The sequence below is a fragment of the Notothenia rossii genome (assembly GCF_949606895.1).
Source record: "Notothenia rossii genome assembly, chromosome: 6".
Classification (NCBI taxonomy): Eukaryota; Metazoa; Chordata; class Actinopteri; order Perciformes; family Nototheniidae; genus Notothenia; species Notothenia rossii.
This window is the reverse complement of record NC_136909.1, coordinates 6,401,232-6,427,799: the sequence shown is the minus strand read 5'-3', so window position 1 is coordinate 6,427,799 and position 26,568 is coordinate 6,401,232. Positions and strand designations below refer to the sequence as shown.

General features: G+C 40.1%; 1 protein-coding gene across 1 annotated transcript in view; it reads left to right on the top strand.

The window, feature by feature from the left end:
* Nucleotides 1-26,568, top strand: part of galnt9 (polypeptide N-acetylgalactosaminyltransferase 9) — a 145,202-nt gene that overhangs the window by 32,210 nt on the left and 86,424 nt on the right. The window contains exons 3-4 of the mRNA XM_079687088.1: nt 6,088-6,254; nt 23,702-23,876. Of these exons, the coding sequence (XP_079543214.1) occupies nt 6,088-6,254; nt 23,702-23,876 (342 nt within the window). The remainder of the gene's footprint in view (nt 1-6,087; nt 6,255-23,701; nt 23,877-26,568) is intronic.

Below are 26,568 nucleotides of genomic sequence, written 5' to 3'. Positions count from 1 at the left end.
CTATTATGCTATATTGGACACATATACTGTAGGGCCACTATACAACACATTTCTGAAGGGTTTTGTTTAAAATACCAAACAGATCACCCCTTGTAGCCATGCCTCATACTGCGCAAACCCCTCTTTTGCAGCCCTGATAGAGAAACGCTGATTTTGGGTCCTTAGCTTGAAAAAAAAAAACAGAGGAGGCGGAGCTAATGCCTGATCAGAATTCTACCGGAGATAAAGTTACATTCTGCTGTGATAAAACGCCATCCTGTTCTAAACCACATCAAAGATTATTTCTGAAACAGTATGGAGCTCAAATGCTTTTTCTCTTGCGGGTTTATCACAAGGTGAGTTCCTTTTTTAATTTCCTGCTTTTTAAACACATGTGCTCTCCAGTACAGGTTAGCTCTGAGTGTTAGCGAGGCTTGCTAATGTAAACAAAGACGAGATTACGTCCAAAACACGTCAGGCATTGTTTCTGATAGCAACTTTCTGTGGGTCCGCTGCCGATTTGCAATCAGATCGGCAGCATTGACCTTGTATAAAATTCACAAGTGGACCTTTAACAAAAAAGTTTGAGTACCCCTGCTATAGATGAATAAGGACAGCCTGATATCAAAATGTGTGTAAAGTCCACATTTTTTTATATATATTCATTTATTTATGTACTGAAAGATAGGAACAAGTGCAAAAATGATTATAATACTAACATGAAATACCTGAAAATATGCCCTGCACACACAGTGGATGATGAAGAACACCAGCAGGGTCACCACGGCTACATCTAAGCAGAAGAAGTCATGTTAATTATACAAAAAGAACATGATTCAATTGATAATTGTATGCAACACCACACTTTCATTTGGGCATTTAGAAAAGGTTTTCTGAGTTCAGATTGTGCTCTTTACTGCAGCGGCCCTAATTTGTGATTCAGGATGATATATTTTTAAATAACGTCCTTGCCAAATGCAGATTCTCATCACTTAATTTAAGCTCAAATGGCTCAGAGCGAAGATGGAACAGCAGCAATTGGCTTTTATGAACAAAACATATCCAAGGTAACAGCATTGTGATAACAAGAAAGACCTAAAAATATGCCCACAGTAGAAAATGAAAAACACCAGCAGGGTCAAGTTACATTTAGATGAAGATGAGGTTTTAATTCAAACCAAAACAACACCATTACATCTATGATTGTATGCAGCAACTCACTTTCAATTGGATCATTTACAAAAGGTTTTCTGGGGCTTATTAGATCAGATAATAGATAATTATTTTCTGTAGCAGGCCTGATTTGCGATTCAGGATGTTTCATTTTTAAATAAACGTCTTTGCCAAGTGCAGGTGTTTCAAAATTAAATTTCAGCCTCACTCGGTGCCTCCATCACATCTAATAATCTGTGATATCCTGTGAGATTGATGCTTACTGACAAATCAATGCCTTGTCTCATTAATATGTCTCGTGTGAAAGGTGTCTCACCTGGCAAATGCAATATGTCGCCGTCATTAACTCCGCTCTGCCCTGTTGTTTGGCGAAAGACTTCCAGAGCTTAACGGGATTTACCCAAGCTAAACGAAAACACGTAGATTTGTTTACACTACACTCGATTAATGTCAATTTGATATTCTAATAAAGTACAACACTACAAGTGTTTCATTAAAACCAACATATCTTGTAAATAATTCAACCACAACAATTACAATAGCCACCTCATTATCCTGAAGTAATGAGTCAACGCTGCTGAATAAGATATGTGAAAATATGCAGAAACAAAGGCAGGAGCGAGTGAAATGCGTTTGTCAGCTGTTGCGTTTGGAGCCTAATTGGGGCGCTGAGGAAAAACGGTGTGTGTGTGTGTGTGTGTTCACAGTTGCCTTAGGAATCAACTAAGTGCTTCCGTCCAGTCAACGCTGTTATTTCTGACTTCAAAGCAACACACTGTCCTTTACTGGAAGTGAGGGGACGGGAGACAGACTGGAGATTATCAGCGGAGTAGAGTAACAGGATTGTGGTGACAGAGTGTGAGCTCGACACTCAGTCAGACAAAGATAATGATATCTTCTATTCATATGCTGGCATAGTGTTCGGTTCAGAAAATGAATAATGACAAGTGATGAGAGAGGTCACAGGTTAGGAATTGAAGGACATTGACTGCATTTAAAACGATCTTTCTTTAAAGAGAACACATAATGCTCATCTTCAGGTTCAGGTTCATATTAGTATGGAGTGTCTCTACTTTAAAGAGTCCTCTCCTGCTGATGTTCAGGTGTATGTCAGTATGTAGTGTCTCTACTTTAAAGAGTCCTCTCCTGCTGATGTTCAGGTGTATATCAGTATGTAGTGTCTCTACTTTAAAGAGTCCTATCCTGCTGAAGTTATGGTGTATATCAGTATGTAGTGTCTGTCTCTACTTTAAAGAGTCCTTTACTGCTGATGTTCAGGTGTATATCAGTATGTAGTGTCTCTACTTTAAAGAGTCCTCTCCTGCTGATGTTCAGGTGTATATCAGTATGTAGTGTCTCTACTTTAAAGAGTCCTCTCCTGCTGATGTTCAGGTGTATATCAGTATGTAGTGTCTCTACTTTAAAGAGTCCTCTCCTGCTGATGTTCAGGTGTATATCAGTATGTAGTGTCTCCACTTTAAAGAGTCCTCTCCTGCTGATGTTCAGGTGTATATCAGTATGTAGTGTCTCTACTTTAAAGAGTCCTCTCCTGCTGATGTTCAGGTGTATATCAGTATGTAGTGTCTCTACTTTAAAGAGTCCTCTCCTGCTGATGTTCAGGTGTATATCAGTATGTAGTGTCTCCACTTTAAAGAGTCCTCTCCTGCTGATGTTCAGGTGTATATCAGTATGTAGTGTCTCTACTTTAAAGAGTCCTCTCCTGCTGATGTTCAGGTGTATATCAGTATGTAGTGTCTCTACTGGGACATGTCTCCATGCTTTAATGTTCAAAAAGCTCTTTATTTTTCTCATACTGTCTGTGCTGCAGCACCTCTTTTCACCCTCTGTCTGAAACCAGAGCCCAGTCTACTCTGATTGGTTAGCTGGCCGGCTCTGTTGTGATTAGTCAACCGCTTAGAGATGTCCCACCCCTTAACCTATCACGTACAGTGTGTTGGAGCGCTAGCCAATAGAAGTAATAAAGTCCTTGGACCTTTTTAACTTTTGCCGTTGTCAGGTCAACATTTGTCAGATTTGACTGTACTGTTTATAACGAGTGGAAACTGTCACTGTAACACAAACCATTGGTTTGAGGACAGTATACTATCTACATAACGCTTTAACCAGTGGCGTTTTCTCCTGGAGGCCAAGGGAAGCGAGGCTTCCCCTGTTTTTTCGGATTGTAGTTATAATTTTAATAAATAAATAAAAACACTTCGTTTAGTTTCGGAAATTCTTTGTTGTGTGTTGCTGCCGGCCCGTCTCTCCCCCATTCTCATTGAGTATTTTACAAAGAGTGAAACAGCGCCCCTCTAGATGTTATGGTGAAACAGTATATTGCACTCTCTGCGAGAGGAGGCCAGCCGAAATTTGCTTCCCTTGGTGAAAAAAAATGGAGGGATTGACCAATCAGATGAGGCTCACGTCATGCCCCTGCCAACCTGTGATTGGTCAGGGCCATGCCAAGGGAAGCCAGAGGCGGCTGGCTTCCCTTGCCTCATAATCCAATCAAATCGCATCAATTTAGTGGTGCAGTGACGCGTCCCAAAAAGCGGAAGTAAGCTGCGCTCGGTTTCCCTCGACAAAATAGCAATTGGATTTCTCCATAGGATTTTGGAAAATAGCTCGAAAAAAGGTCAGTGGAAAACGAACCTGTTAGGTAAATGCACGTTTTGTTCAGTCGGATAATATCCACATGTCTACCCTACTTTTATTTAACTGGCATTTTTGGGCAATCAAAATGTTACAATTAGCTTTCATGAACTGACAACACACTGTAAAAGGTTTAAAATGGTAAGACACAAACAAAGAGTGCACTCATACCGTACAGCACCATGGAGATGACTTCTATCCGTCTCTAAATAGGATCATAATCTCCTGTTTTTAATGTTATCTTGTATTTTCTGTCTTTATAATGGGAAGTACAGAATCGGTTCTAGCAAAGGTAGAACTATCAAAAAAAGTAAGTAGAGTACAGACTCTGGAAATCCACTTTCTGCTTAACTTGCATATGTCTTCAGTATGGTATCTATACTGCAGCAATGCAGCAGATTTCAGTTTCCGGGAGCTAAAACTTTACCATCAAATGGATGTGGGTCTTCAAACAATATCTAAGAAGAGTGCTGTTTTGTTCGTAGTTGGTGCGATGCACTCGGGGAAACGTTATCCAGGATACGTCCTTTTGTTTTTGCTGAGGGAATATAAGGCTGTTTGCACCATAGGGGCTGAGCTGGGAAAGTGACGCTGAATGTTTTATTGAATTCTAAATAAGAAAAAGCATATTTAACTCAAGCAGAAGATGGAGGGGTTTGCCTCAGCATATAACAGGGGTTTCCAGGTGGACAACGGGTGTTCATCACTTTGATGACTGTGTGTCTTGATGGCATTTTCTGCCAGTCGCCTCGTTAAAGTTGTTGTTTACATCTGATATTTTTCTGCTAGACAACATCCTGCAGGAAAGGTTTGTTGTGTTGCTGTCAAAAGGTTTCTGACGGACACATACGAGTAGGTACTTGAGTAGGTACTACAGGATCGAGGGGTTATAAGAGGTCTTCTTTAAGAGGCTTCAAGGATCTTTTATAGGCTTCAGGCTGTCTTTTACAGAGTCGAGGATATTGTACACACTGTATAATGAGATTTTAAATTATGAGTTAACCGTTGGCATTTCACATGATCTTTTTGCAAAAACTGCAAATTGCGGACATAATGACACATTAACCTTTGTGTATTGGGGGGCCTTTTGGCTTTTAGGGGCCTTATATGGAAATTCAGAGCTTTTTTCAATATGCTAACGATTTGTTATCCACCCTAACCCTAAAGCTTGCAACTGTGTTCATTGATTGAACATAAAGACTAGACTGTTATGTGATTGTGAGGTGCTATGTGTGACGTGTGTTGTTTGCATTTTATTGTTCTCTTTTATCCTTTCGCCTGTATCTGCTTCATCCTTTCTTTATAACGAATGCTGTTTTAAAAAGGTGTTTATAATCATCTGGCCGGGGACAACTGCTGGAAATTAGCATGTTGGCTAAAGCTGCCCCATTTACTGTTATTTCACCTCATTCACACCAACGCAACTCCGGTTCAAGCTCCGTGCTAGAGCTTTTCAGGTTCAGAACCGGTTCTTCGGTTTAGCTCCGGCTCTTTTCACACCGCCCAGAGTCCGACTGGTGCTGCCTCATTGCGTCATCGTTTGCGCCATGACGTAACCGTTTGCGTGCCTGCTTCATAAAGCCAAACCGCGCGGAAACCCCTCACAGCTGACACCGATTGTGCTCCAGCTTCCTCTGTACCTCTTCAGAAGACCAGATTCCCAGTAGGTAGCTGGTCTCTTCAGTGGACCACGGCTGCTTGTTAAGTTTCTCCATCGTTGTGTACAAACTGGATAAAACGGCAGCTTTTTGTTGTTGTTCAGGAGTTGATCCTGCCCCTGCCCCCGCCTCTACGTAAGCGTGACGTATGCGGTGCTTTTGCTCTGGCCAGACAATTTTTTGGTGCTTGAAACGAACCGGATTCCGGAGCTAAGAGGCTGCTCCGCTGCGGTGTGAACAGGAAAACCCGGTGCTTTTTAAGCTCCAGCTCCGAACCGGCCCTGAAACACCGTTGGTGTGAATGAGGTATTTGTGACAGTTGATCAATGGGGACTGTCCACGACACTATAAACAAATAAACTAAACTAAACACTTGTGGAAAACTAAAAGCTGACAAAAGCCACTTGTAGGCAGATTTGAAGGAGATTGTATTTGTAAAATGTTATTATGCAAGGATGTTCAAAGATCGGTTTCTCTGAGTATAAATGGAGGACGACCCTTCCTCTCGTTATATCAGTCTGTCTCATCCATGCATTTGTTTACACGAGGGTTCTCCTGATATTGTTGCCAAGTCTTCCCAGTTATTTGTTTGCACTGGCTGATAATCCTGGATGTCTTTTAACAGGTGTAAGCTGTTGACGTACGCAGAGGACCTTCCTCAGATCTCCGTGGTCTTCATCTTCGTGAACGAGGCTCTGTCAGTGATCCTGCGCTCCGTGCACAGCGTGGTCAACCACACACCGGCTCACGTGCTCAAGGAGATCATCCTGGTGGACGACAACAGTGACAGCGGTAAGACCTTTCACAGCTCTATTAATATGATGAATTATTAATGGGCTTCTGAGTAATATGCAGAGGTGGGAAGTATTGGAGTACAAATACTTCGTTACTGTATTTAGGTACATCTTTCTGGTATCAGTACTTTACTCCACTACTTACTTTTCTGACAACTTTTTACTTTGACTTATTTTGAACACAAATACCTGTACTTTCTACTTCTTACATTTTGAACACAAATACCTGTACTTTCTACTTCTTACATGTTGAACACAAACACCTGAACTTTCTACTTCTCACATGTTGAACACAAATACCTGTACTTTCTACTTCTTACATGTTGAACACAAATACCTGTACTTTCTACTTCTTACATTTTGAACTCAAATACCTGTACTTTCTACTTCTTACATGTTGAACACAAACACCTGAACTTTCTACTTCTCACATGTTGAACACAAATACCTGTACTTTCTACTTCTTACATGTTGAACTCAAATACCTGTACTTTCTACTTCTTACATGTTGAACACAAATACCTGTACTTTCTACTTCTCACATGTTGAACACAAATACCTGTACTTTCTACTTCTTACATGTTGAACTCAAATACCTGTACTTTCTACTTCTTACATGTTGAACACAAATACCTGTACTTTCTACTTCTCACATTTTCCAAACAGGCTGGTTCCTTTAGTCTGAATGTGTGTTTGGTGGCGTGATCATTATTATTTAGAGTCATTGCGTGCCTATTGATTTGAACACGATCCGTGTATCCATCATTTCCTGGTCTTCTCTAAAGAAGAGGGACCAATGGAAACGTTGTCATGTTGCCGTTGTTCAGCATGGAAACATTCATTAGCTAACAATGACATTATTGTTCTATTAATATAAAGGGAGGTCAGGTACTCTTTAAAACAGCTGCTAGTTATGGGTACTTTTTACTGAAGTACATTTCAAAGCCTCTTTACTTTGACTTGAGTAAAGAAGTTTAGTCAGTACTTCTACTTTCACCAGAGTACTTTTAAATACAAGTATCTGTACTTCTACTTGAGTAAAGGATGTGTATACTTTTGCCATCTCTCACAATATGTAGCTTGTCGTTGACCCCTGTGGTCCTCTTTGGGATATTGATGGTTGTCACTGAGATTCTGCAAGTTTCAAAGGAGGTTTGACCCAATATCTGTACAGGTAATAATAAATAATAAAGCTTTATATTTATATAGCATTTTTCATACAGCACGTTCAGCTCAAAGTGCTTTACAAAATGCACACATCACAAGTTAAAAATAAACCACAAGAACTTCCCCTCAGTTCAGATGTTAAGACCTTTACGGATACATGCACCATAGCAACCAAATATAACATGTTAACAGGTTTGGAGACACAAGGAGGTTAAAGGTATGATGATACAAATGCAAATAAATAATGATTCCTCACAAGACACAAGACTAAGAGAATCCATACAACAATATACAACCCTATAAAAGAAAGTACACATATATGTACAGCAAAAATAAAAATGTGTCATAATTCTAAAACAGGTTAAACGCTGAAAATATGAAGAGACCAATTTAAAAAATGTTGCTATTAAAACTGTTAGAAGTTAAAACCCGTTAAGAACTATAAAATAAATACAACAATATAAAATTAGTTCTAGACTAAAATGTAAAAGGGGGGGGTGTGGCTAATAAATAGCTAATTTAAAAATATGTGTATTTAGCTGTCGTTTAGTGTATCCTCTCCGAATTCAAATCCTGAAACCTGTGGAGTCTATCGTTGTCTAACGCTGTAGGTCTGTTACTCAGAAGAGACAGTCACTATTTATCATTATATCATTCCTGGTGGAACATGTGCGTCAAACACAAATGGATTAGAGTTGTTGTTCTTGTTACGCTATTGTTTCCAATGCATGTTGTTGGTGTGTGTGACTCAGTTTCTCATTGTGTGTTGGTTTGTGAGTAACCGTTGAAGGGACGGAGAGAAACCCCTGAGGGCGGATGATTCGTGAACACTGGGCTTTCACATAGCTTAAACAACAAGAGGAGATAGAAAGGGATGGGATTTGTCTGGTCCTCTTTTCCCGAAATGCTGCGTAAACTACAGTCTCCATGGTGATGTGGGCTTTATTTTTGCCTCCACACCATGACGCCCACAGCAGCTGACAACGCTCGGCTCCATATCCTAAAAGCTTTCCAGTTTTTAGAGCGAGGGACAATGAACTAGATTTCAGACGACACTTGGCCCTCCTTCACTTGGCACGGAGGAACAGGGCTGCCTCCCTCAGGCTGGAAAGAAGAAGAAGTGCAGGAATAACATACTGAAAGAAGAAGAAGAAGAACCACCACTGGCACATCTCCACTCTACACTGAGGCTCTAACAGAACAGACTCTGTTAAAAGCCAGAGTATAAATGGACGCCAACCCTTCCTCTCATTATAGCAGACGGTCTCTTCCATGCAAGGGTTCTCCTGAAAGAGGTTTTTGAAGGACAATCCTATTCTCACTATTTTCCAGACTCAAAGGTTTTAATTGACGAGGCGAGGCAAGGCAATTTATATAGCACCTTTCAACACAAGGCAATTCAAAGTTCTTTACAAAAATGAAAGACATTAAGAAAATGGCATTTACTTTTGCACAATAGCTACAGAGGAGTTCCTCCAATGAATGCCTTCCAACATACAATAAACATTGCAAGGGAAACTTCTGCAGCAATGGAGAGTCAGGACTCAGAAAGACACGAGGAGAGTTGGAGCTTTGATGTCAAACACTGATGTGTATTTAAAAGTATCGGCCGGAGAAATTCACATCACAAGTCACACAGCCAGAGATTCTGACTGCCCGGGTGGGTTGCCATGTCAAATCTGACCAGCCTCTCTCTGATAGACCTTTTAACTAGTCTACAGAGAGTTAATCCACATATTGGGGGATGGTGCGTAAACACTGGGAACACTGGAGATATCCCTGACATCTGGAAATACTCAATCACCTGTCTTTGGGGTTTTAGAAAGCCATCGTTCTCATGGCCGATAGTTAAACTGAGAATAACACCATATGACTGCCTTAGCACATTCCTTACGGGAGATAACAGACTCAGGGTTGTTCCTAAATGTCAACAGGCAGAAAGGTTAAATATCTAAAGTAAAGACAGAAATAATCTCCAACAAACATAACATACAAATAGTGCAAGAAGAAATAGAAATAAAGTAGTGCACGATAATGGTGAAGGGGACAAAATGTTGTAATTAAAATGCAGATTATTTTTCAATTTGAATAAATGTTATCTCTCCTCTCGTGCAAAAATGTTATTTTCTGTAAAAAATAACTCCCACTGAAATCTGTTTTGAAAACAGTTTAGTTACTACATCGGGTCACTGAATTTCTGACAGCAGGGGAAACTAAAACACTTAAAAACTTTTATATTAAAATGTTAAATGACAATGTGGAATTTGAACATAGTGAGCTAAAAGAGAAGTATTAGAAGTATAATTCCTTTTTGCTTCACTTTTAACAATCTCATATTTAAAACCCACGGTGCACCTACTGCTCAGAACCAAACTGCAGACAGACAGTTCGTTAGCTCGTCTCTGATGAACATAATGGAGCATTTAGCAGCTAAAGAGACAGATTTCTCTCTCAGGATTCAGTGGAGTCATTAAAAGCTCAAACGGTGGAGAAACCTGGTCTTACTTTCACCAAGTTGCCTGAAATAACTCCTAATAATTGCAGTTATTGCTCTGTGGCTTACAGCTTCACATGATCAACTTTAGAACTAAAGTCAATCTTGCATTTATCGTTGGCATCGTCTCCAAGTGATATCAATGAATGCTGATGTAAGCATTTACAGAGAGATGAAAAACCCCACTGGACGAGGAATGAATAAGCATTGCAAGAGTTTTTTAACATTAATTAAATGTCGGATATTTAGATCTTTAAACCGCAAAGTTGGCATCCCAATTTCCACAAATTAAACCCTGGAGATTTACCTAATTTGCGTCAATTGCATCTCAGGCATTGAATCTGTTAGAATTAAGTTGTCACTAAGATGTGGCAAATTAAAGAGGCCCTATTATGCTTTTCAGGACTCTCCTTTTCCTGTAGTGTGTTATATAGGTTTTGGTGCATTTACACGGTCTGCAAGAACATTACAGCATGGACACATGTCCCCCTACAGACACTATATACTGATATACACCTGAACATCAGCAGGAGAGGACTCTTTAAAGTAGAGACACTACATACTGATATACACCTGAACATCAGCAGGAGAGGACTCTTTAAAGTAGAGACACTACATACTGATATACACCTGAACATCAGCAGGAGAGGACTCTTTAAAGTAGAGACACTACATACTGATATACACCTGAACATAAGCAGGAGAGGACTCTTTAAAGTAGAGACACTACATACTGATATACACCTGAACATCAGCAGGAGAGGACTCTTTAAAGTAGAGACACTACATACTGATATACACCTGAACATCAGCAGGAGAGGACTCTTTAAAGTAGAGACACTACATACTGATATACACCTGAACATAAGCAGGAGAGGACTCTTTAAAGTAGAGACACTACATACTGATATACACCTGAACATCAGCAGGAGAGGACTCTTTAAAGTAGAGACACTACATACTGATATACACCTGAACATAAGCAGGAGAGGACTCTTTAAAGTAGAGACACTACATACTGATATACACCTGAACATCAGCAGGAGAGGACTCTTTAAAGTAGAGACACTACATACTGATATACACCTGAACATCAGCAGGAGAGGACTCTTTAAAGTAGAGACACTACATACTGATATACACCTGAACATCAGCAGGAGAGGACTCTTTAAAGTAGAGACACTACATACTGATATACACCTGAACATCAGCAGGAGAGGACTCTTTAAAGTAGAGACACTACATACTGATATACACCTGAACATCAACAGGAGAGGACTCTTTAAAGTAGAGACACTACATACTGATATACACCTGAACATCAGCAGGAGAGGACTTTTTAAAGTAGAGACACTACATACTGATATACACCTGAACATCAGCAGGAGAGGACTCTTTAAAGTAGAGACACTACATACTGATATACACCTGAACATCAGCAGGAGAGGAGTCTTTAAAGTAGAGACACTACATACTGATATACACCTGAACATCAGCAGGAGAGGACTCTTTAAAGTAGAGACACTACACACTGATATACACCTGAACATCAGCAGGAGAGGACTCTTTAAAGTAGAGACACTACACACTGATATACACCTGAACATCAGCAGGAGAGGACTCTTTAAAGTAGAGACACTACATACTGATATACACCTGAACATCAGCAGGAGAGGAGTCTTTAAAGTAGAGACACTACATACTGATATACACCTGAACATCAGCAGGAGAGGACTCTTTAAAGTAGAGACACTACACACTGATATACACCTGAACATCAGCAGGAGAGGACTCTTTAAAGTAGAGACACTACATACTGATATACACCTGAACATCAGCAGGAGAGGACTCTTTAAAGTAGAGACACTACATACTGATATACACCTGAACATCAGCAGGAGAGGACTCTTTAAAGTAGAGACACTACATACTGATATACACATGAACATCAGCAGGAGAGGACTCTTTAAAGTAGAGACACTACATACTGATATACACCTGAACATCAGCAGGAGAGGACTCTTTAAAGTAGAGACACTACATACTGATATACACCTGAACATCAGCAGGAGAGGACTCTTTAAAGTAGAGACACTACATACTGATATACACCTGAACATCAACAGGAAAGGACTCTTTAAAGTAGAGACACTAAATATGTCCTCTTTAAGTATGTTGTACAAGCTGTGTCTAAACAGCAGTAAGCTTAAACACAACAATCTAAACTTATTTCAATATCTGTCACATGTTCAGTAACCTTTCTTAGCACTAGTGTCCTGCGTGCAGTTCACTGACATCACGCAAGAAGGTGTGGACCTTTTTGCTGCTCACTTGTGCACGTTTACTGCGAGGACAAATTCAGGTCACTCATGCTAACCGACACGTCCGTCAGCGGCGCTAACTGTATGTTTACACACAGTGACGATGATTTGTGCAGAAGTGTGAGACGTTTCCTGGGAGCCGCTCTGCTGTGACATTAGACAATTAACATGCAGGCTGCACTGCTTGACCTTTTCTGGATGGCTCTGTGTGTCCCCTCTCATTTAAACAAGGCTCAGAGAGATGAGTGGAGGTACAGCCACACTCTCCTGGCATAATAAATCAAGCGTGTTTGCTTTGTAGCCGCGACACATTTCCTTAGCTGGGGACGCCGCTGACATTTATTGGTGGCTGAGAGGTTTATTCCCAGTGCTGGATCCAACGCTCTGAACTAAAGTCACATTCCCAGTGATGGGCTTTGGGTGTGTGTGTGTGTGTGTGTGTGTGTGTGTGTGTGTGTGTGTGTGTGTGTGTGTGTGTGTGTGTGTGTGTGTGCGTGCGTGGCAAGACAATTCATCGTTGTTTGCTATGTTAGCACAAAGAAAAGGCTTAATGAGCCCTACAAGATTGAATTCCAGCAAATACCAGCACCAAATTGATAACTTAATGATTCATATAATGAAAACAGGATATAAACTGAGGAGCGGTTGAATACAGCTCGTAGTGGTAATTTCAAGTGGAGCTGAATTACTTTAAACATTGCATACATTAAATGGGATTAAGTGAAAAGGGTGGCTCGTTAACATACTGCATGATATTTATTTTGTAACACACACAGTTTTTTATTCACTACAATAAACTTAATTTGGTTTAATTAAGCTCAGTTGTTTTTGGGAAATGTACTTTCCATTAACCCTTAGATGCACGAGTGACTGGACCCTACACTCTTCCATAAGTGGGTCTAAAAGGACCTGTATTAGAATAATATGTGTTTTTATGCCATTTTTGTCCTTTTGGTTAAGAAAAATCACTTGTATAATATTTAGTATTATATGTTGGTTCACACTAGAAATATTTTAGATTTAATTTTTCACTATTTAGAATTTTAGACATTTTTGACCCACTTATGGAAGCTTGGGGTAGTAATACAAAAACTACAATTTATTCAAATGTAAATTAAAAATGTGAATGGTATGATATCCAAAACATGTTTTTTGAGGAATAGCTGGAATATGAAATGATAAAAAAATGTAATTACAAAGATACTCAAAGAAAACCACCTCACCGGGTCAAAAAAGACCTACGTATGCAAAAATGTATGGCATATGGCTGTCTAACAGAAGTTAAATCCATTCAATCAAAAATAAAACTCGAGAGAGATGAGTTATTGTTAATACAACGTGACTTCACTATTATTTAACAACTCTTTTTATTGGGCCAGCCATATGCCATACATTTTTGCATACATTCACAGTAAATATGTATTCAGTATGATAGCTGTCTAACAGAAGTTAAATTAATTTCTCACTTATTCTGACAATGTACTTAACCCCAAATAAAATAACCCAATAAAAAGAGTTGTTAAATAATAGTGAAGTCACGTTGTAGTAACAATAACTCATCTCTCACTCGTTTTATTTTTGAGCTTTGCTAAAAGCCACTGTGTCATGTGTCCATCTTGGGTTGCCATCTGGAGTTGTTCAATATGGCGGACCATCTCGCACATGCGCAGTACCGATCGGGCAGGGGGACGGATCGGGTAGTGATCTCAGGGTTAAAAGTCTATCTGACTCTACAGCTGCAAACGGACAATAGGCCTTTGTAGGTGCACTCTAGTTTAGAGACAGTTCAGCAAACTTTAAATATATAGAACAAAAACATTATTACCTGCAGAAAAATGAATTTTCAATTAAGGAGGTACTGTAAATAATACATAATAAACAAAGAAGATGGGAGTTAATATGGCATTAAATAATGGAAAATGTGTTTATTAACATGCTGACGGATATTTGTTTTTATTTGCTACGATAAAATTATTTGGTCTCATTTAGTTCCATTTATTTGGAGTCCTCTTAATTTACTTTCCATTAAAAGTGTATTTGCCGTTTTGACTCAGTAAAGCTACGTCGTGTGTTGTCTGGGTTTACCTGAGCTGCCGCGAGTTTCGGTCGCACAGTGATGATACTTATACCTCTAACATCTGTGGAATCTCAGCTTTAATCTTGTTTGTGCAGATCCGATAAGTAATAAAGTATTTCTACCGTGAGTTCTGTGCTAAGTGCGTTAGCATTTTTTAGCTCAGGGCTAATTCAGAGGCTTGCTAAATATTACCCTTGTGTTTCGTTTAGCTAAAAATGGGGGAGGCGTGTGGTGCAGTGGGTTGTGCGTTGGAGTTCGAATCAGGGGGTCACAGGTTCAAACCCCACTGCAGTCAGCATGTCGTTGTGTCCCTGAGACACTTCACCCCAAATTGCTCCTGTGGGGATTGCCCAAAGTATTGAGTATGTAAGTTGCTTTGGATAAAAGCGTCTAACAAGTAACATGTAATGTAATGTGATATCGTCACTTAGCTGAGTTTCTTCCCGTTAAGAACAATGAGAATGGGTGATTCAAAAACAGATTTCATTTAATGTAATCCAGGTTAAAGAGTGCATCCCTTTTTTTCATAACATAATCGTCAGTGATTCAGAGAAAGTCCAGCATATTGTTGCAGAATTTAAAATGAATGTTAAGAGTAGGTTAAGGATGGAGAAGTGAAAAAACATGAACCCATTTACCACCGCGCTGTTTCCAATAAGTGTGTGAGAGGTGGATAACCTCCATACTGCTGACACGCCGCTGCACAGATTATTTCCGGTGTGCACAGGTCGGCTGCCAAAACGCTCTCCATTTACAGCGAGGGTTTATTCTGTCTCACTGCGAGGGAGGGGAGTATCATCTTACATTCGTTTTTGAATATTTAATGAACCTCACATTACTTGTGGTAAGACGGTTTACATGTTCAATAACTATAATGTATTTTTATATTTATTTGTTATTTCTTAATTATTTTGTATTATATATATGATTTCTTTTGATTTATTTTTTTAAATGTCTTTGCTGTTTTTAACCTATACTTTATGTACGATTTGGAGTTAATATTCGGAGCAAAGTGCATCTATTAACCTGTTAAGCCCGAGAGGACCCTAATCCGGGTCCGGCGGGTAGTTTTTTCACGAAACTGTCACAGGGCTTCTTAATATTTACAAACCTATTAATGTGTCATACTCACTTAACGGTTAGAAACTCAGCTAACTGAAGATACGAACAATTTTTATCAAAACAAATCACAAGTCTCACAAGAAGCGTCTAAATGACCCCTGAGTGAAAAAATGCTCACGCACTTAGCACAGAACTCAAGGTAAAAATACCCTTATTACGTAACTGCACAAACAGGGGGGGCCAGATATTTGGAAAATGCACCCAAATGACCCAAGAAGTTTTTTTTAAACCTCTCTAAAAAGGTCAAATGTCACTTGTTTTACATCAATCTTGATACAGGGTACCATAATTTTCGGACTATAAGCCGCGCCTTTTTTCCCATTTTTCGACGCTGCGGCTTATATAACGGTGCGGCTAATCTATGGATTTTTACAGCTAACGGCCACTAGGGGACCTCCTAAATCTATGGATTTTACAGGTTACAGTCCACCACCTTTAACTCTATGGGCTCTATGGCCGGTCCGCGCCCCTCACCTTTAAGCGGCGGGCTCCAGCAGGAAAAGCTGGAGGTTGGAAAAGAGTGAGACAGGTAGTGCGCAAAAGTAAAAGTGGAACCGAGAGTGGTACGAGAGACAGAACGAGAGCAAGACAGACAGACATTACGAGAGCGAGACAGTTTGTCCCCGTACCACTGGTTGAAAACCACTGCTGTAGATCACTGCCGGTACGTGCGCTGGGAGCGCACCGTTTAAGTTTTGAAAGTTGAAAAGTTTGTGTGTCTGAAACGCTATGTGATACAGTACAGTTTACACAGCACATGTTCTGTAGCTACTATTGCACTAAATGCTAACACTTGAATACGTTATGCAAATATGCAACTTGTTTGTTGAAATGTTAATAAATGGGAGCTTCCTCAAACAGCCATCTCTTTCCCGACAATCCCCTCTGTGCACGAACCCTTACATATGGTAATTAAACATTAAAACAACTGCGGCTTATCGTCCAGTGCGGCTTATATATGTACACATCATTCAATTTAGCTCCTGCGGCTTATATTCAGGTGCGCCTTATAGTCCGAAAATTACGGTACTTATTATATGTTGTAGTTTGGATTCCTAAAGCTTTTAGTCTACCATCCCATCATTCAAGGGTGGTTTTCACTAAAAGTACCGGTAATCTTTTTTGGACGGACACTATAATTTAATTTGTTTTGCTATGTTCAATCTGAATTTACTTTAAAATAAAAACATCTATATTGATTCTGACACGTCTACATCCAACTCACAGATGTTACCTTGCTTTGAGAAAAAAGATTATAAATGTTTCCCTTTTTAGAAGTGAAGATATAGTCATTTGTTCTGGGAATGTCATTTTGGAGCCTGAGGCCTGAAACACAGGCTGAGGGCTTAACAGGTTGAAGTCAATAAATTAAAAGTATTTAAAAAAAGAAGGAGATCTTTTGTATAGCTGCAGCAGTTGTAACTTTTATAAACACAATCAAACACACTTGTCTGCTGTTGTGGGGTTGATCTAACTGGATCAGAAACAGAAAACCCTGCAGCTTATTCTAAATACAGGTGCGCTGCAAGTTAGGTAGCAAATAAAAGGCAGTTTGTGGGAGGATTTATTTCAGGCTTTGGAGCATGCAAGTTGGCTTTACCACAGTTTAAATAATCAGAAGCATGTCCTCTGTGTCGTCTATTCTTAGCACAGCAGCTCATAATCTCCCATTTGGCCAAAGGAATTCATGGCCCTCCTGCCGTCTACGAAGTGTTCATTTTAAATTCATAGTATGATGGATAGTTATTTATCCTCCGCTACGTTTCACCGCTAGTCCTTTTTAAAATGTATTCTCGGCTCCATAACTCTGCGCCCGTGGACACAGTCCAATGTTTTATTTGCTAGGATCAGAGCGGAGCCCCATAACTTTTCTCCTTCCAGTAATTATTACATCCTAATAGCTTTTATCATATTGCAGCTGCAGGGTGGGCCGGTGATGAAGGAGGCCCAGGTTCAAAACCTTCAACAGTGCGAAGGAAACAAATCTGGACCTGTTTAAAGATGCCGATGCAGCTTTTAACAGCGACCAATCAAACCAGGAAGAGTTGAACTTCGTTATGTCTGAATAATCTTACGTGTCATAAATGCTAACAGCGTGCTAATGTGTAGCCACTGTTTAGAGGAAGGTTTAACTTTGAGCTCTTTGATATAAATGTGAACTACAATTTAAGGGACATTTGTATGATAACTTTCTGTAACACCAGGTTTGATGAAGTAGACCTTTACCTTTGTGTATCAAAAGTAATGTTAACTGTAATTAGCTATTATTATTTTGGCAGGTTGAGTTTTAACTTCTTCTTATACAGTTAAGAAGTTTAATCTAGTGATTTCCATCCCATCCCCTGCAAAGAGTGCCCACATAAATCTGAGGAGCACAAGATGAAAAGATGGGCAGGAAATGAAAAATAATATCTTTCTCTTTTTAGAACACATTTAATATTTCCATTGAAATGTAATCGTTTTTTAAATGACGGCATCTCTGAAGGCTAGGGAGAAAAAGCTTCTCTTATTTTCAGTATGTAGTGTCTCTACTTTAAAGAGTCCTCTCCTGCTGATGTTCAGGTGTATATCAGTATGTAGTGTCTCTACTTTAAAGAGTCCTCTCCTGCTGATGTTCAGGTGTATATCAGTATGTAGTGTCTCTACTTTAAAGAGTCCTCTCCTGCTGATGTTCAGGTGTATATCAGTATGTAGTGCCTCTACTTTAAAGAGTCCTCTCCTGCTGATGTTCAGGTGTATATCAGTATGTAGTGTCTCTACTTTAAAGAGTCCTCTCCTGCTGATGTTCAGGTGTATATCAGTATGTAGTGTCTCTACTTTAAAGAGTCCTCTCCTGCTGATGTTCAGGTGTATATCAGTATGTAGTGTCTCTACTTTAAAGAGTCCTCTCCTGCTGATGTTCAGGTGTATATCAGTATGTAGTGTCTCTACTTTAAAGAGTCCTCTCCTGCTGATGTTCATGTGTATATCAGTATGTAGTGTCTCTTCTTTAAAGAGTCCTCTCCTGCTGATGTTCAGGTGTATATCAGTATGTAGTGTCTCTACTTTAAAGAGTCCTCTCCTGCTGATGTTCAGGTGTATATCAGTATGTAGTGTCTATACTTTAAAGAGTCCTCTCCTGCTGATGTTCAGGTGTATATCAGTATGTAGTGTCTCTACTTTAAAGAGTCCTCTGCTGCTGATGTTCAGGTGTATATCAGTATGTAGTGTCTCTACTTTAAAGAGTCCTCTCCTGCTGATGTTCAGGTGTATATCAGTATGTAGTGTCTCTACTTTAAAGAGTCCTCTCCTGCTGATGTTCAGGTGTATATCAGTATTGAGTGTCTCTACTGGGACATGTCTCCATGCTTTAATGTTCAAAAAGTTCTATATTTTTCTCATACTGCCTGTGCTGCAGCACCTCTTTTCACCCTCTGTCTGAAACCAGAGCCCAGTCTGCTCTGATTGGTTAGCTGGCCGGCTCTGTTGTGGTTGGTCAACCGCTTAGAGATGTCCCGCCCCGTAGCCTATCACGTACAATGTGTTGGAGTGCTAGCCAATAGAAGCGTGAGTGTTACAAAGTGAATGTTCCAGAAGTAAACAAGGGAGTGAAGTGGATGTGAGTGGGAGAGAAACCAATCTCTGAATTCCATCCTTTGTCGACCATTTACATGCACCAAAACCTACTACAGGACAGGGAAAACCCAAAAAGCAGGATAGGGCCTCTTTAAACATTAGAGGACCAAAGAAAAAAAGAAAAAAGAAGGGAGAAACAGAAGAAGTCTCCATGAGTGGTTGCTTTAATTTGGTGTCAAATGCTAAGACCCGTTAGCTTCAAGGGTCACTGCCCCCACATTTTGTTATCCTTCCACTCACTGAGTCTCCACAGCCTCGCAGAAAAAGGGATTAGACATTTTTCTACTTTCTCCCTCTGTCTGATTTATGTTGCAAGCCACACTAGCGAGGTGTGGATTCTGCTCAGAGCCACAAGCATCCTTATTAATCTCTCCCCCAGAAAGTGGAGCGCTCGGCAGGAGAAGCTCAAACCGTCATCTATCCTCCGACCAAACACAGACGGCAATTTGTGAAACTGGCTGTTTACCCGGGAAACTTTATTTTTTAAAGTTATGACTGCCAAGCTCGTCTGAGAGAGCAGAGGCGGAGAGATGGTGTAATCCAGCTGGAATAGAGACTTCAGTTTGGATGATCAAATGCATTTCTAGTTGGATTTTAAACAATTTGTGAGACGATTTGGTTTATGAGTAAGCATCGAGGCTGCCAAAACCAAAACAGTGTCTCGTTTAAAATGCATGAGCCCTCGGTTTATGTTTTATCTTCCTCATTAGTTTGCTATAAAAATGTTTTGTTGACCCTTTCTTTCCTAACTTTTTCAGAGCCCCCACTATATAAACTTCAATTTGCCATTTCAAGAATATATATTATATATATAAGTATGCGGCCTACCTACCATCACACCCATGTTAAAGAAATAGTTAGTCCTATGGTTTTGGAGGTTTTGACTTTTACTAAATTACACTTATAGTATTGTGGCATTGAGAGGAGGTGGTTGTCATGGCGCTGCACCAAATGTCCATAACACTGTAGACATGTTAGTTGTGTCTCCCATTATGAATCCCCAGGAAAAACCTGTCAAGCGGGGCAAATTTGTCAAAGTGGGCTTGGATATCGAGTTAGAAAATTGGAAATCCAATATTTTCATTAAGATTTTCTCTGCTCTTTGTTTGCAGAAACTTAATGTTCTTTTTTTGTAATGTTTAAAGAACACATAATATTACTTGTCAGATGCTTTTATCCAAAGCTCAATACTGTGGGCAATCCCCACAGGAGCAGTTTGGGGTGAAGTGTCTCAGGGACACAAGGACATGCAGTGGGGTTTGAACCTGTGACCATCTGATCCCCAGACCGAGGCCCTATCAACTGCGCCACACGCCTCCCTAATATGCTAATTTGCGGGTGTGTAAACCCCACTGTAACACGGGACTACTAGTGCTACATGCGAGTAGCTAGGCTAATGCTAAGCTAGGTAATGATGATCAGTCAATACCTCGAAACCATTCGTTGTAAAACAATTATGTCTGGTTTTCTATTCCTACACTTGTTGAATACTGAAGAGCTGTTTTGTGTTTTTGGAGGCTTTGGAGTTGTTTAGCTTAAGGTACCAGCTAATGTAAAGCTGAGTGAGCTGCTAATGTGACAAATAAGTTTAGCTGTTGAATAATGACTTCGTTATGTAATTACTTTTCAAAGTGTAATGAGAAACTGATGGCATTTTTCTTCCTGCTTGAATGAATAGTTTTCATCACTTTTTTTTTTAGCCAAACTCCTGAAATTAAAAATCAAGTGAAGTTAGACCATTTTGAAAGTACATTAGCCAGGCAGCTGTAGCAAATGATAATGTCCTCACGACTCATTTGGATATAATTTAAAGAACGATTCTGTCTAATCTGCCCTCTTTCACGGGAAGACTAGGAGTAGAGGAATGTGAGCATGTGGTGAGGGCCAAGTATCTGGAACAAACTCCCAGAAAGCTGCAGGTCCGCTGCAACTCTGACTACTTTTAACTATTCACATCTTACACTGCTCTGTGTTTTGTAATCATGTGTTATTATGTTTTTAACTTTTAATGTTTCTAATGCTCTTAAAGGTCACCTATTATGAAAAATACACTTTTCATGTCTCTTCCACATCAACATGTGTCCCCTCTTCTTCATGTCTCTTCTACATCAACATGTGTCCCCTCTTCTTCATGTCTCTTCTACATCAACATGTGTCCCCTCTTCTTCATGTCTCTCCTACATCAACATGTGCCCCCTCTTTTTCATGTCTCTTCTACATCAGCATGTGTCCCCTCTTCTTCATGTCTCTTCTACATCAACATGTGTCCCCTCTTCTTCATGTCTCTTCTACATCAACATGTGTCCCCTCTTCTCCATGTCTCTCCTACATCAACATGTGTCCCCTCTTCTTCATGTCTCTTCTACATCAACATGTGTCCCCTCTTCTTCATGTCTCTTCTACATCAACATGTGTCCCCTCTTCTTCACGTCTCTTCTACATCAACATGTTTCCCCTCTTCTTCATGTCTCTTCTACATCAACATGTGTCCCCTCTACTTCATGTCTCTTCTACATCAACATGTATCCCCTCTTCTTCATATCTCTTCTACATCAACATGTGTCCCCTCTTCTTCATGTCTCTTCTACATCAACCTGTGTCCCCTCTTCTTCACGTCTCTTCTACATCAACATGTGTCCCCTCTTCTTCATGTCTCTTCTACATCAACATGTATCCCCTCTTCTTCATATGTCTTCTACATCAACATGTGTCCCCTCTTCTCCATGTCTCTTCTACATCAACATGGGTCCCCTATTATTCATGTCTCTTCTACATCAACACGTGTCCCCTCTTTTTCATGTCTCTTCTACATCAACATGTGTCCCCTCTTCTCCATGTCTCTTCTACATCAACATGTGTCCCCTCTTCTTCATGTCTCTTCTACATCAACATGTGTCCCCTCTTCTCCATGTCTCTTCTACATCAACATGTGTCCCCTCTTCTTCATGTCTCTTCTACATCAACATGTTTCCCCTCTTCTCCATGTCTCTTCTACATCAACATGTGTCCCCTCTTCTTCATGTCTCTTCTACATCAACATGTGTCCCCTCTTCTCCATGTCTCTTCTACATCAACATGTTTCCCCTCTTCTTCATGTCTCTTCTACATCAACATGTGTCCCCTCTTCTTCATGTCTCTTCTACATCAACATGTGTCCCCTCTTCTTCACGTCTCTTCTACATCAACATGTTTCCCCTCTTCTTCATGTCTCTTCTACATCAACATGTGTCTCCTCTTCTTCATGTCTCTTCTACATCAACATGTATCCCCTCTTCTTCATATCTCTTCTACATCAACATGTGTCCCCTCTTCTTCATGTCTCTTCTACATCAACCTGTGTCCCCTCTTCTTCACGTCTCTTCTACATCAACATGTGTCCCCTCTTCTTCATATCTCTTCTACATCAACATGTGTCCCCTCTTCTCCATGTCTGTTCTACATCAACATGTGTCCCCTCTTCTTCATGTCTCTTCTACATCAACATGGGTCCCCTATTATTCATGTCTCTTCTACATCAACACGTGTCCCCTCTTTTTCATGTCTCTTCTACATCAACATGTGTCCCCTTTTCTTCATGTCTCTTCTACATCAACATGTATCCCCTCTTCTTCATATGTCTTCTACATCAACATGTGTCCCCTCTTCTTCATGTCTCTTCTACATCAACATGTGTCCCCTCTTCTCCATGTCTCTTCTACATCAACATGTGTCCCCTCTTCTTCATGTCTCTTCTACATCAACATGTGTCCCCTCTTCTTCATGTCTCTTCTACATCAACATGTGTCCCCTCTTCTTCATGTCTCTTCTCCATCAACATGTGTCCCCTCTTCTTCATGTCTCTTCTACATCAACATGTGTCCCCTCTTCTTCATGTCTCTTCTACATCAACATGTGTCCCCTCTTCTTCATGTCTCTTCTACATCAACATGTGTCCCCTCTTCTTCATGTCTCTTCTACATCAACACGTGTCCCCTCTTCTTCATGTCTCTTCTCCATCAACATGTGTCCCCTCTTCTTCATGTCTCTTCTACATCAACATGTGTCCCCTCTTCTTCATGTCTCTTCTACATCAACATGTGTCCCCTCTTCTTCATGTCTCTTCTACATCAACATGTGACCCCTCTTCTTCATGTCTCTTCTACATCAACACGTGTCCCCTCTTCTTCATGTCTCTTCTACATCAACATGTGTCCCCTCTGTGGAAAGAGACTCTGAAAGTTTCAAGAACAAAGATTCTCTCTCTTTTTGATCCATTTCTATAAAAACATGTCTGAAAATGAGCCCCCCCCCCCCCCCTTATCACCTGAATCTCCTCCTAGAGCACAATTGAGTTATTTGTAACCAAATGTCTCTCAGAGGGGCGTGGGGAGGGGCTCCTTATTTTCCTCTAAAGTAACAGACAGAGAATCAGCACTTTGGAAACAGGGCTGAGACAGAGGGGATTATGGGTAATGCTGCAATGATCTGTTTGGTATTTGGAGCCAAACACTTCAGAGACAGGCTCTGTATATATCTGAGACCTGTGATATATTGATTAAAAACAGTATAATAGGGGACCTTTAATGTCTTTCATTTTTGTAAAGCACTTTGAATTGCCTTGTGTTGAAAAGTGCCATATAAATAAACTTGCCCTTCCTTGCCTCTTTCAGTGGAGCTGAAATTCAACTTGGATCAGTATGTGAACAAACGCTACCCGGGCCTGGTGAAGATCGTGAGGAACAGCAAACGGGAAGGTCTGATTCGAGCCAGGATTCACGGCTGGAACGCGGCCACGGCTCCTGTCGTCGGATTCTTTGATGCCCACGTCGAGTTCAACACCGGCTGGTAAGAAAAGGTCACGTTTAACACAAGGAGGTCGGAGCTGCTCCTCTTGTCCTTTTACCTTCTGTGCTTTGCTTTTCATGTTTCCACTACAGAAGGATGTCATGTCTGATTATTATCTTTTGAAATATGCAGTTTAGTCAGCCCCAAAGCACCTGTCAACTCTCACTGACTCAGCGTTTTACTGCATAATGACCAGTAGTGGAAGCAGTGTTCACATCCTTTGCTTAAAAGTGGGGTAGGTAAGTTTGAGAAACCGGCTCGAGATACACTTGTTGTTATGTTCCATGGAATGCTCTTAACATCCCGATAGCAATGAATATCTGAAGTGCTTTGACCAAAAATCCATAAGAAAATGTCATCTGTGGAAGCCGTAGCGCTGTAAAAAGCTCGACCAATCATCTGAGCCGGCCCAGCTAAAGTAACTGGATGGCCTACCTGCCTGTCAGCCTTCCATCTGTGCACAAACTTATCTTGTGCCCTCATTGGTCATGTGCGCGTTTGTGTGTGTTGGAGGAGGGGCTCTGTAAGGAAGTGGCAGATTTCTTCCGGCTGTGTATTTTCTAATTCTAGCGATCTCGAGCTGGTTTCTCCAAAATGACCGACCCCAGCTTTAAGGCAGAGTGTGAATAGTACACTGTATAAATATTTCATTACAAGTCAAAGTCGGGCATTGAGAATGTTACTATAAGCACAAATGAAGTAAGATTTCGAAATCATCACATTTGAGGACGCTGGATCAATGAAATGTTTTAGGGCCTTTGTCCACATGGTGCCTTTTTCTAAACGCCAGCGTATTTTTTTTTTGTGCGGCTACTCTGAGTGCTCCAGGACGAGGTTGAAAATATTATAACTTTTCAGAAAAGCGTCTGGAAACTTGGCAAGTTACTGTTATTAGAAAAAAAAAAAGTGTTTTGACCGTTTCTTTCAGAAGGGAACTATCATAACAAAGACTAAAAAGTGTCTGTGGACACCGGATGTTGTTGCCGGTGAGTGTGTGACCTCTGTCATCCTCCTCTCCCGCTATAAGGCTGTCAGACTGAGAGGTGACAAACTCATTCATACAAAGTGTGACAGCAAGAAACTTCAGGTGAACAAAACATTGTGAAAACAGATGATAAAATCCATGCCGGTCAGTGTTACAACGGTGAAAATAAGTAGTCTTTCTCAAAAAATACTATACACAATTCACAACAATTAGCAAAATGGCCACCAATTAATTTACCAAATCATGTTTTGGATGGTTAAATATAGGGCTGTGCGATTATGGCAAAAATCATAATCACGATTATTTTGATCAACAATTGATATCACGATTATTAAAAACGATTATCCATTTACTTTGAAAACATCCATTTATTTAAAAAAAAAATTGAACAGTATGTTTTTAACAGTTGAGTACCCTGAACTTTAAGTATAATTCAACTGGAAAAAAAAAAAAAAAATTTAAAATTTATTTATTTTTTAAATAAAATTAATAATCGTTTTATTTCGATTAGACTGTTTTCGTAATCGTTGCAAGCCAAAATCGTAATCGAGATTAAAATACGATTAATTGCACAGCCCTAGTTAAATATAACGAGTAGTAGTTATTCATATGTTCTGTGTTTAGAAATCTGAATCTTTGAAGTAACTACGGTTTTAAAATGAATGTATTGAAGTAAAAAGTAGAATATTTACCTTTTTAATTGTAGAAGTATACTCAAGTACCTCAACATTTGAACTTGAGTATGGTGCTTGGGTACTTCCCACCACTGATAATGAACCTTATTATTACTAAGGGTTTATCATTATTACGCTCTCCATCATCTCCTTTCGTACATTGTAATGTGAAAGTGTTTGGTTAGAGCTGAATAAAAGGACAGCCCAATTTAAATCACTTGTCCACTCAACACACGCTGACAGAATGGAGAGGTGAGAGAGAGTGTAATTAAAGAGGGAGCACACATTTTCAGCATTTCCACATAATCTCACCTGCAGGCTCGGGGCTTATTCTGCAATATGAAATGACTTCAGGGGGTCTCAGCCCAATGTCTGCCGGCTGCTCCGGTTTACCCACAAACAAGTCACTCAAACACATGTAATTGGCACCTAATTTGAGCATGTCGCGCTGTCAGGGTGTGAAGAAGAAGTGTAGCTTTTGTTCCCTGGGAAGCTGTCTGGGAGTCAGAAGGAGGAAGAGGAGGAGGAGGAGGAGGAGGAGGAGGAGGAGGGATGAAGAGGAGGGTAGCAGAGGTTATCCAATGTTTACGATGTGCATGCAGTTAAGACGTTTTGGCTAACTAGATTCCAGGCATGTACGATATCATTTAATAAATATTCATATATGAAGGTTCAGGTTAAGGTTCATATTTCAGATATAAAGGTTAATAATGCTTTTCAGAGGAAACAAATTAACTTAGCCAAAAATGCAGAAAAGGGAAAATGATTTGAATTGGAAATGTTAAGCCAAGAAATATTATTGGTAGTCGTTTTTGTAATAGTTATATTCATAGTATAAGTCAGGGCTGTCCCTCCCTACAGGCCGATCATGCAGACTGCGTTGGGCCTCACCTCGCGGACGGGGCCTCATCTGAGCCAAAAATGTAGCAGTAGTTTTTATAGTAGTTATATTCATAGTATAAGTTGTAGTAGTTTTTGTAGTACCGTAATTTTCGGACTATAATCTATGGATTTTACAGCTAACGGCCACTAG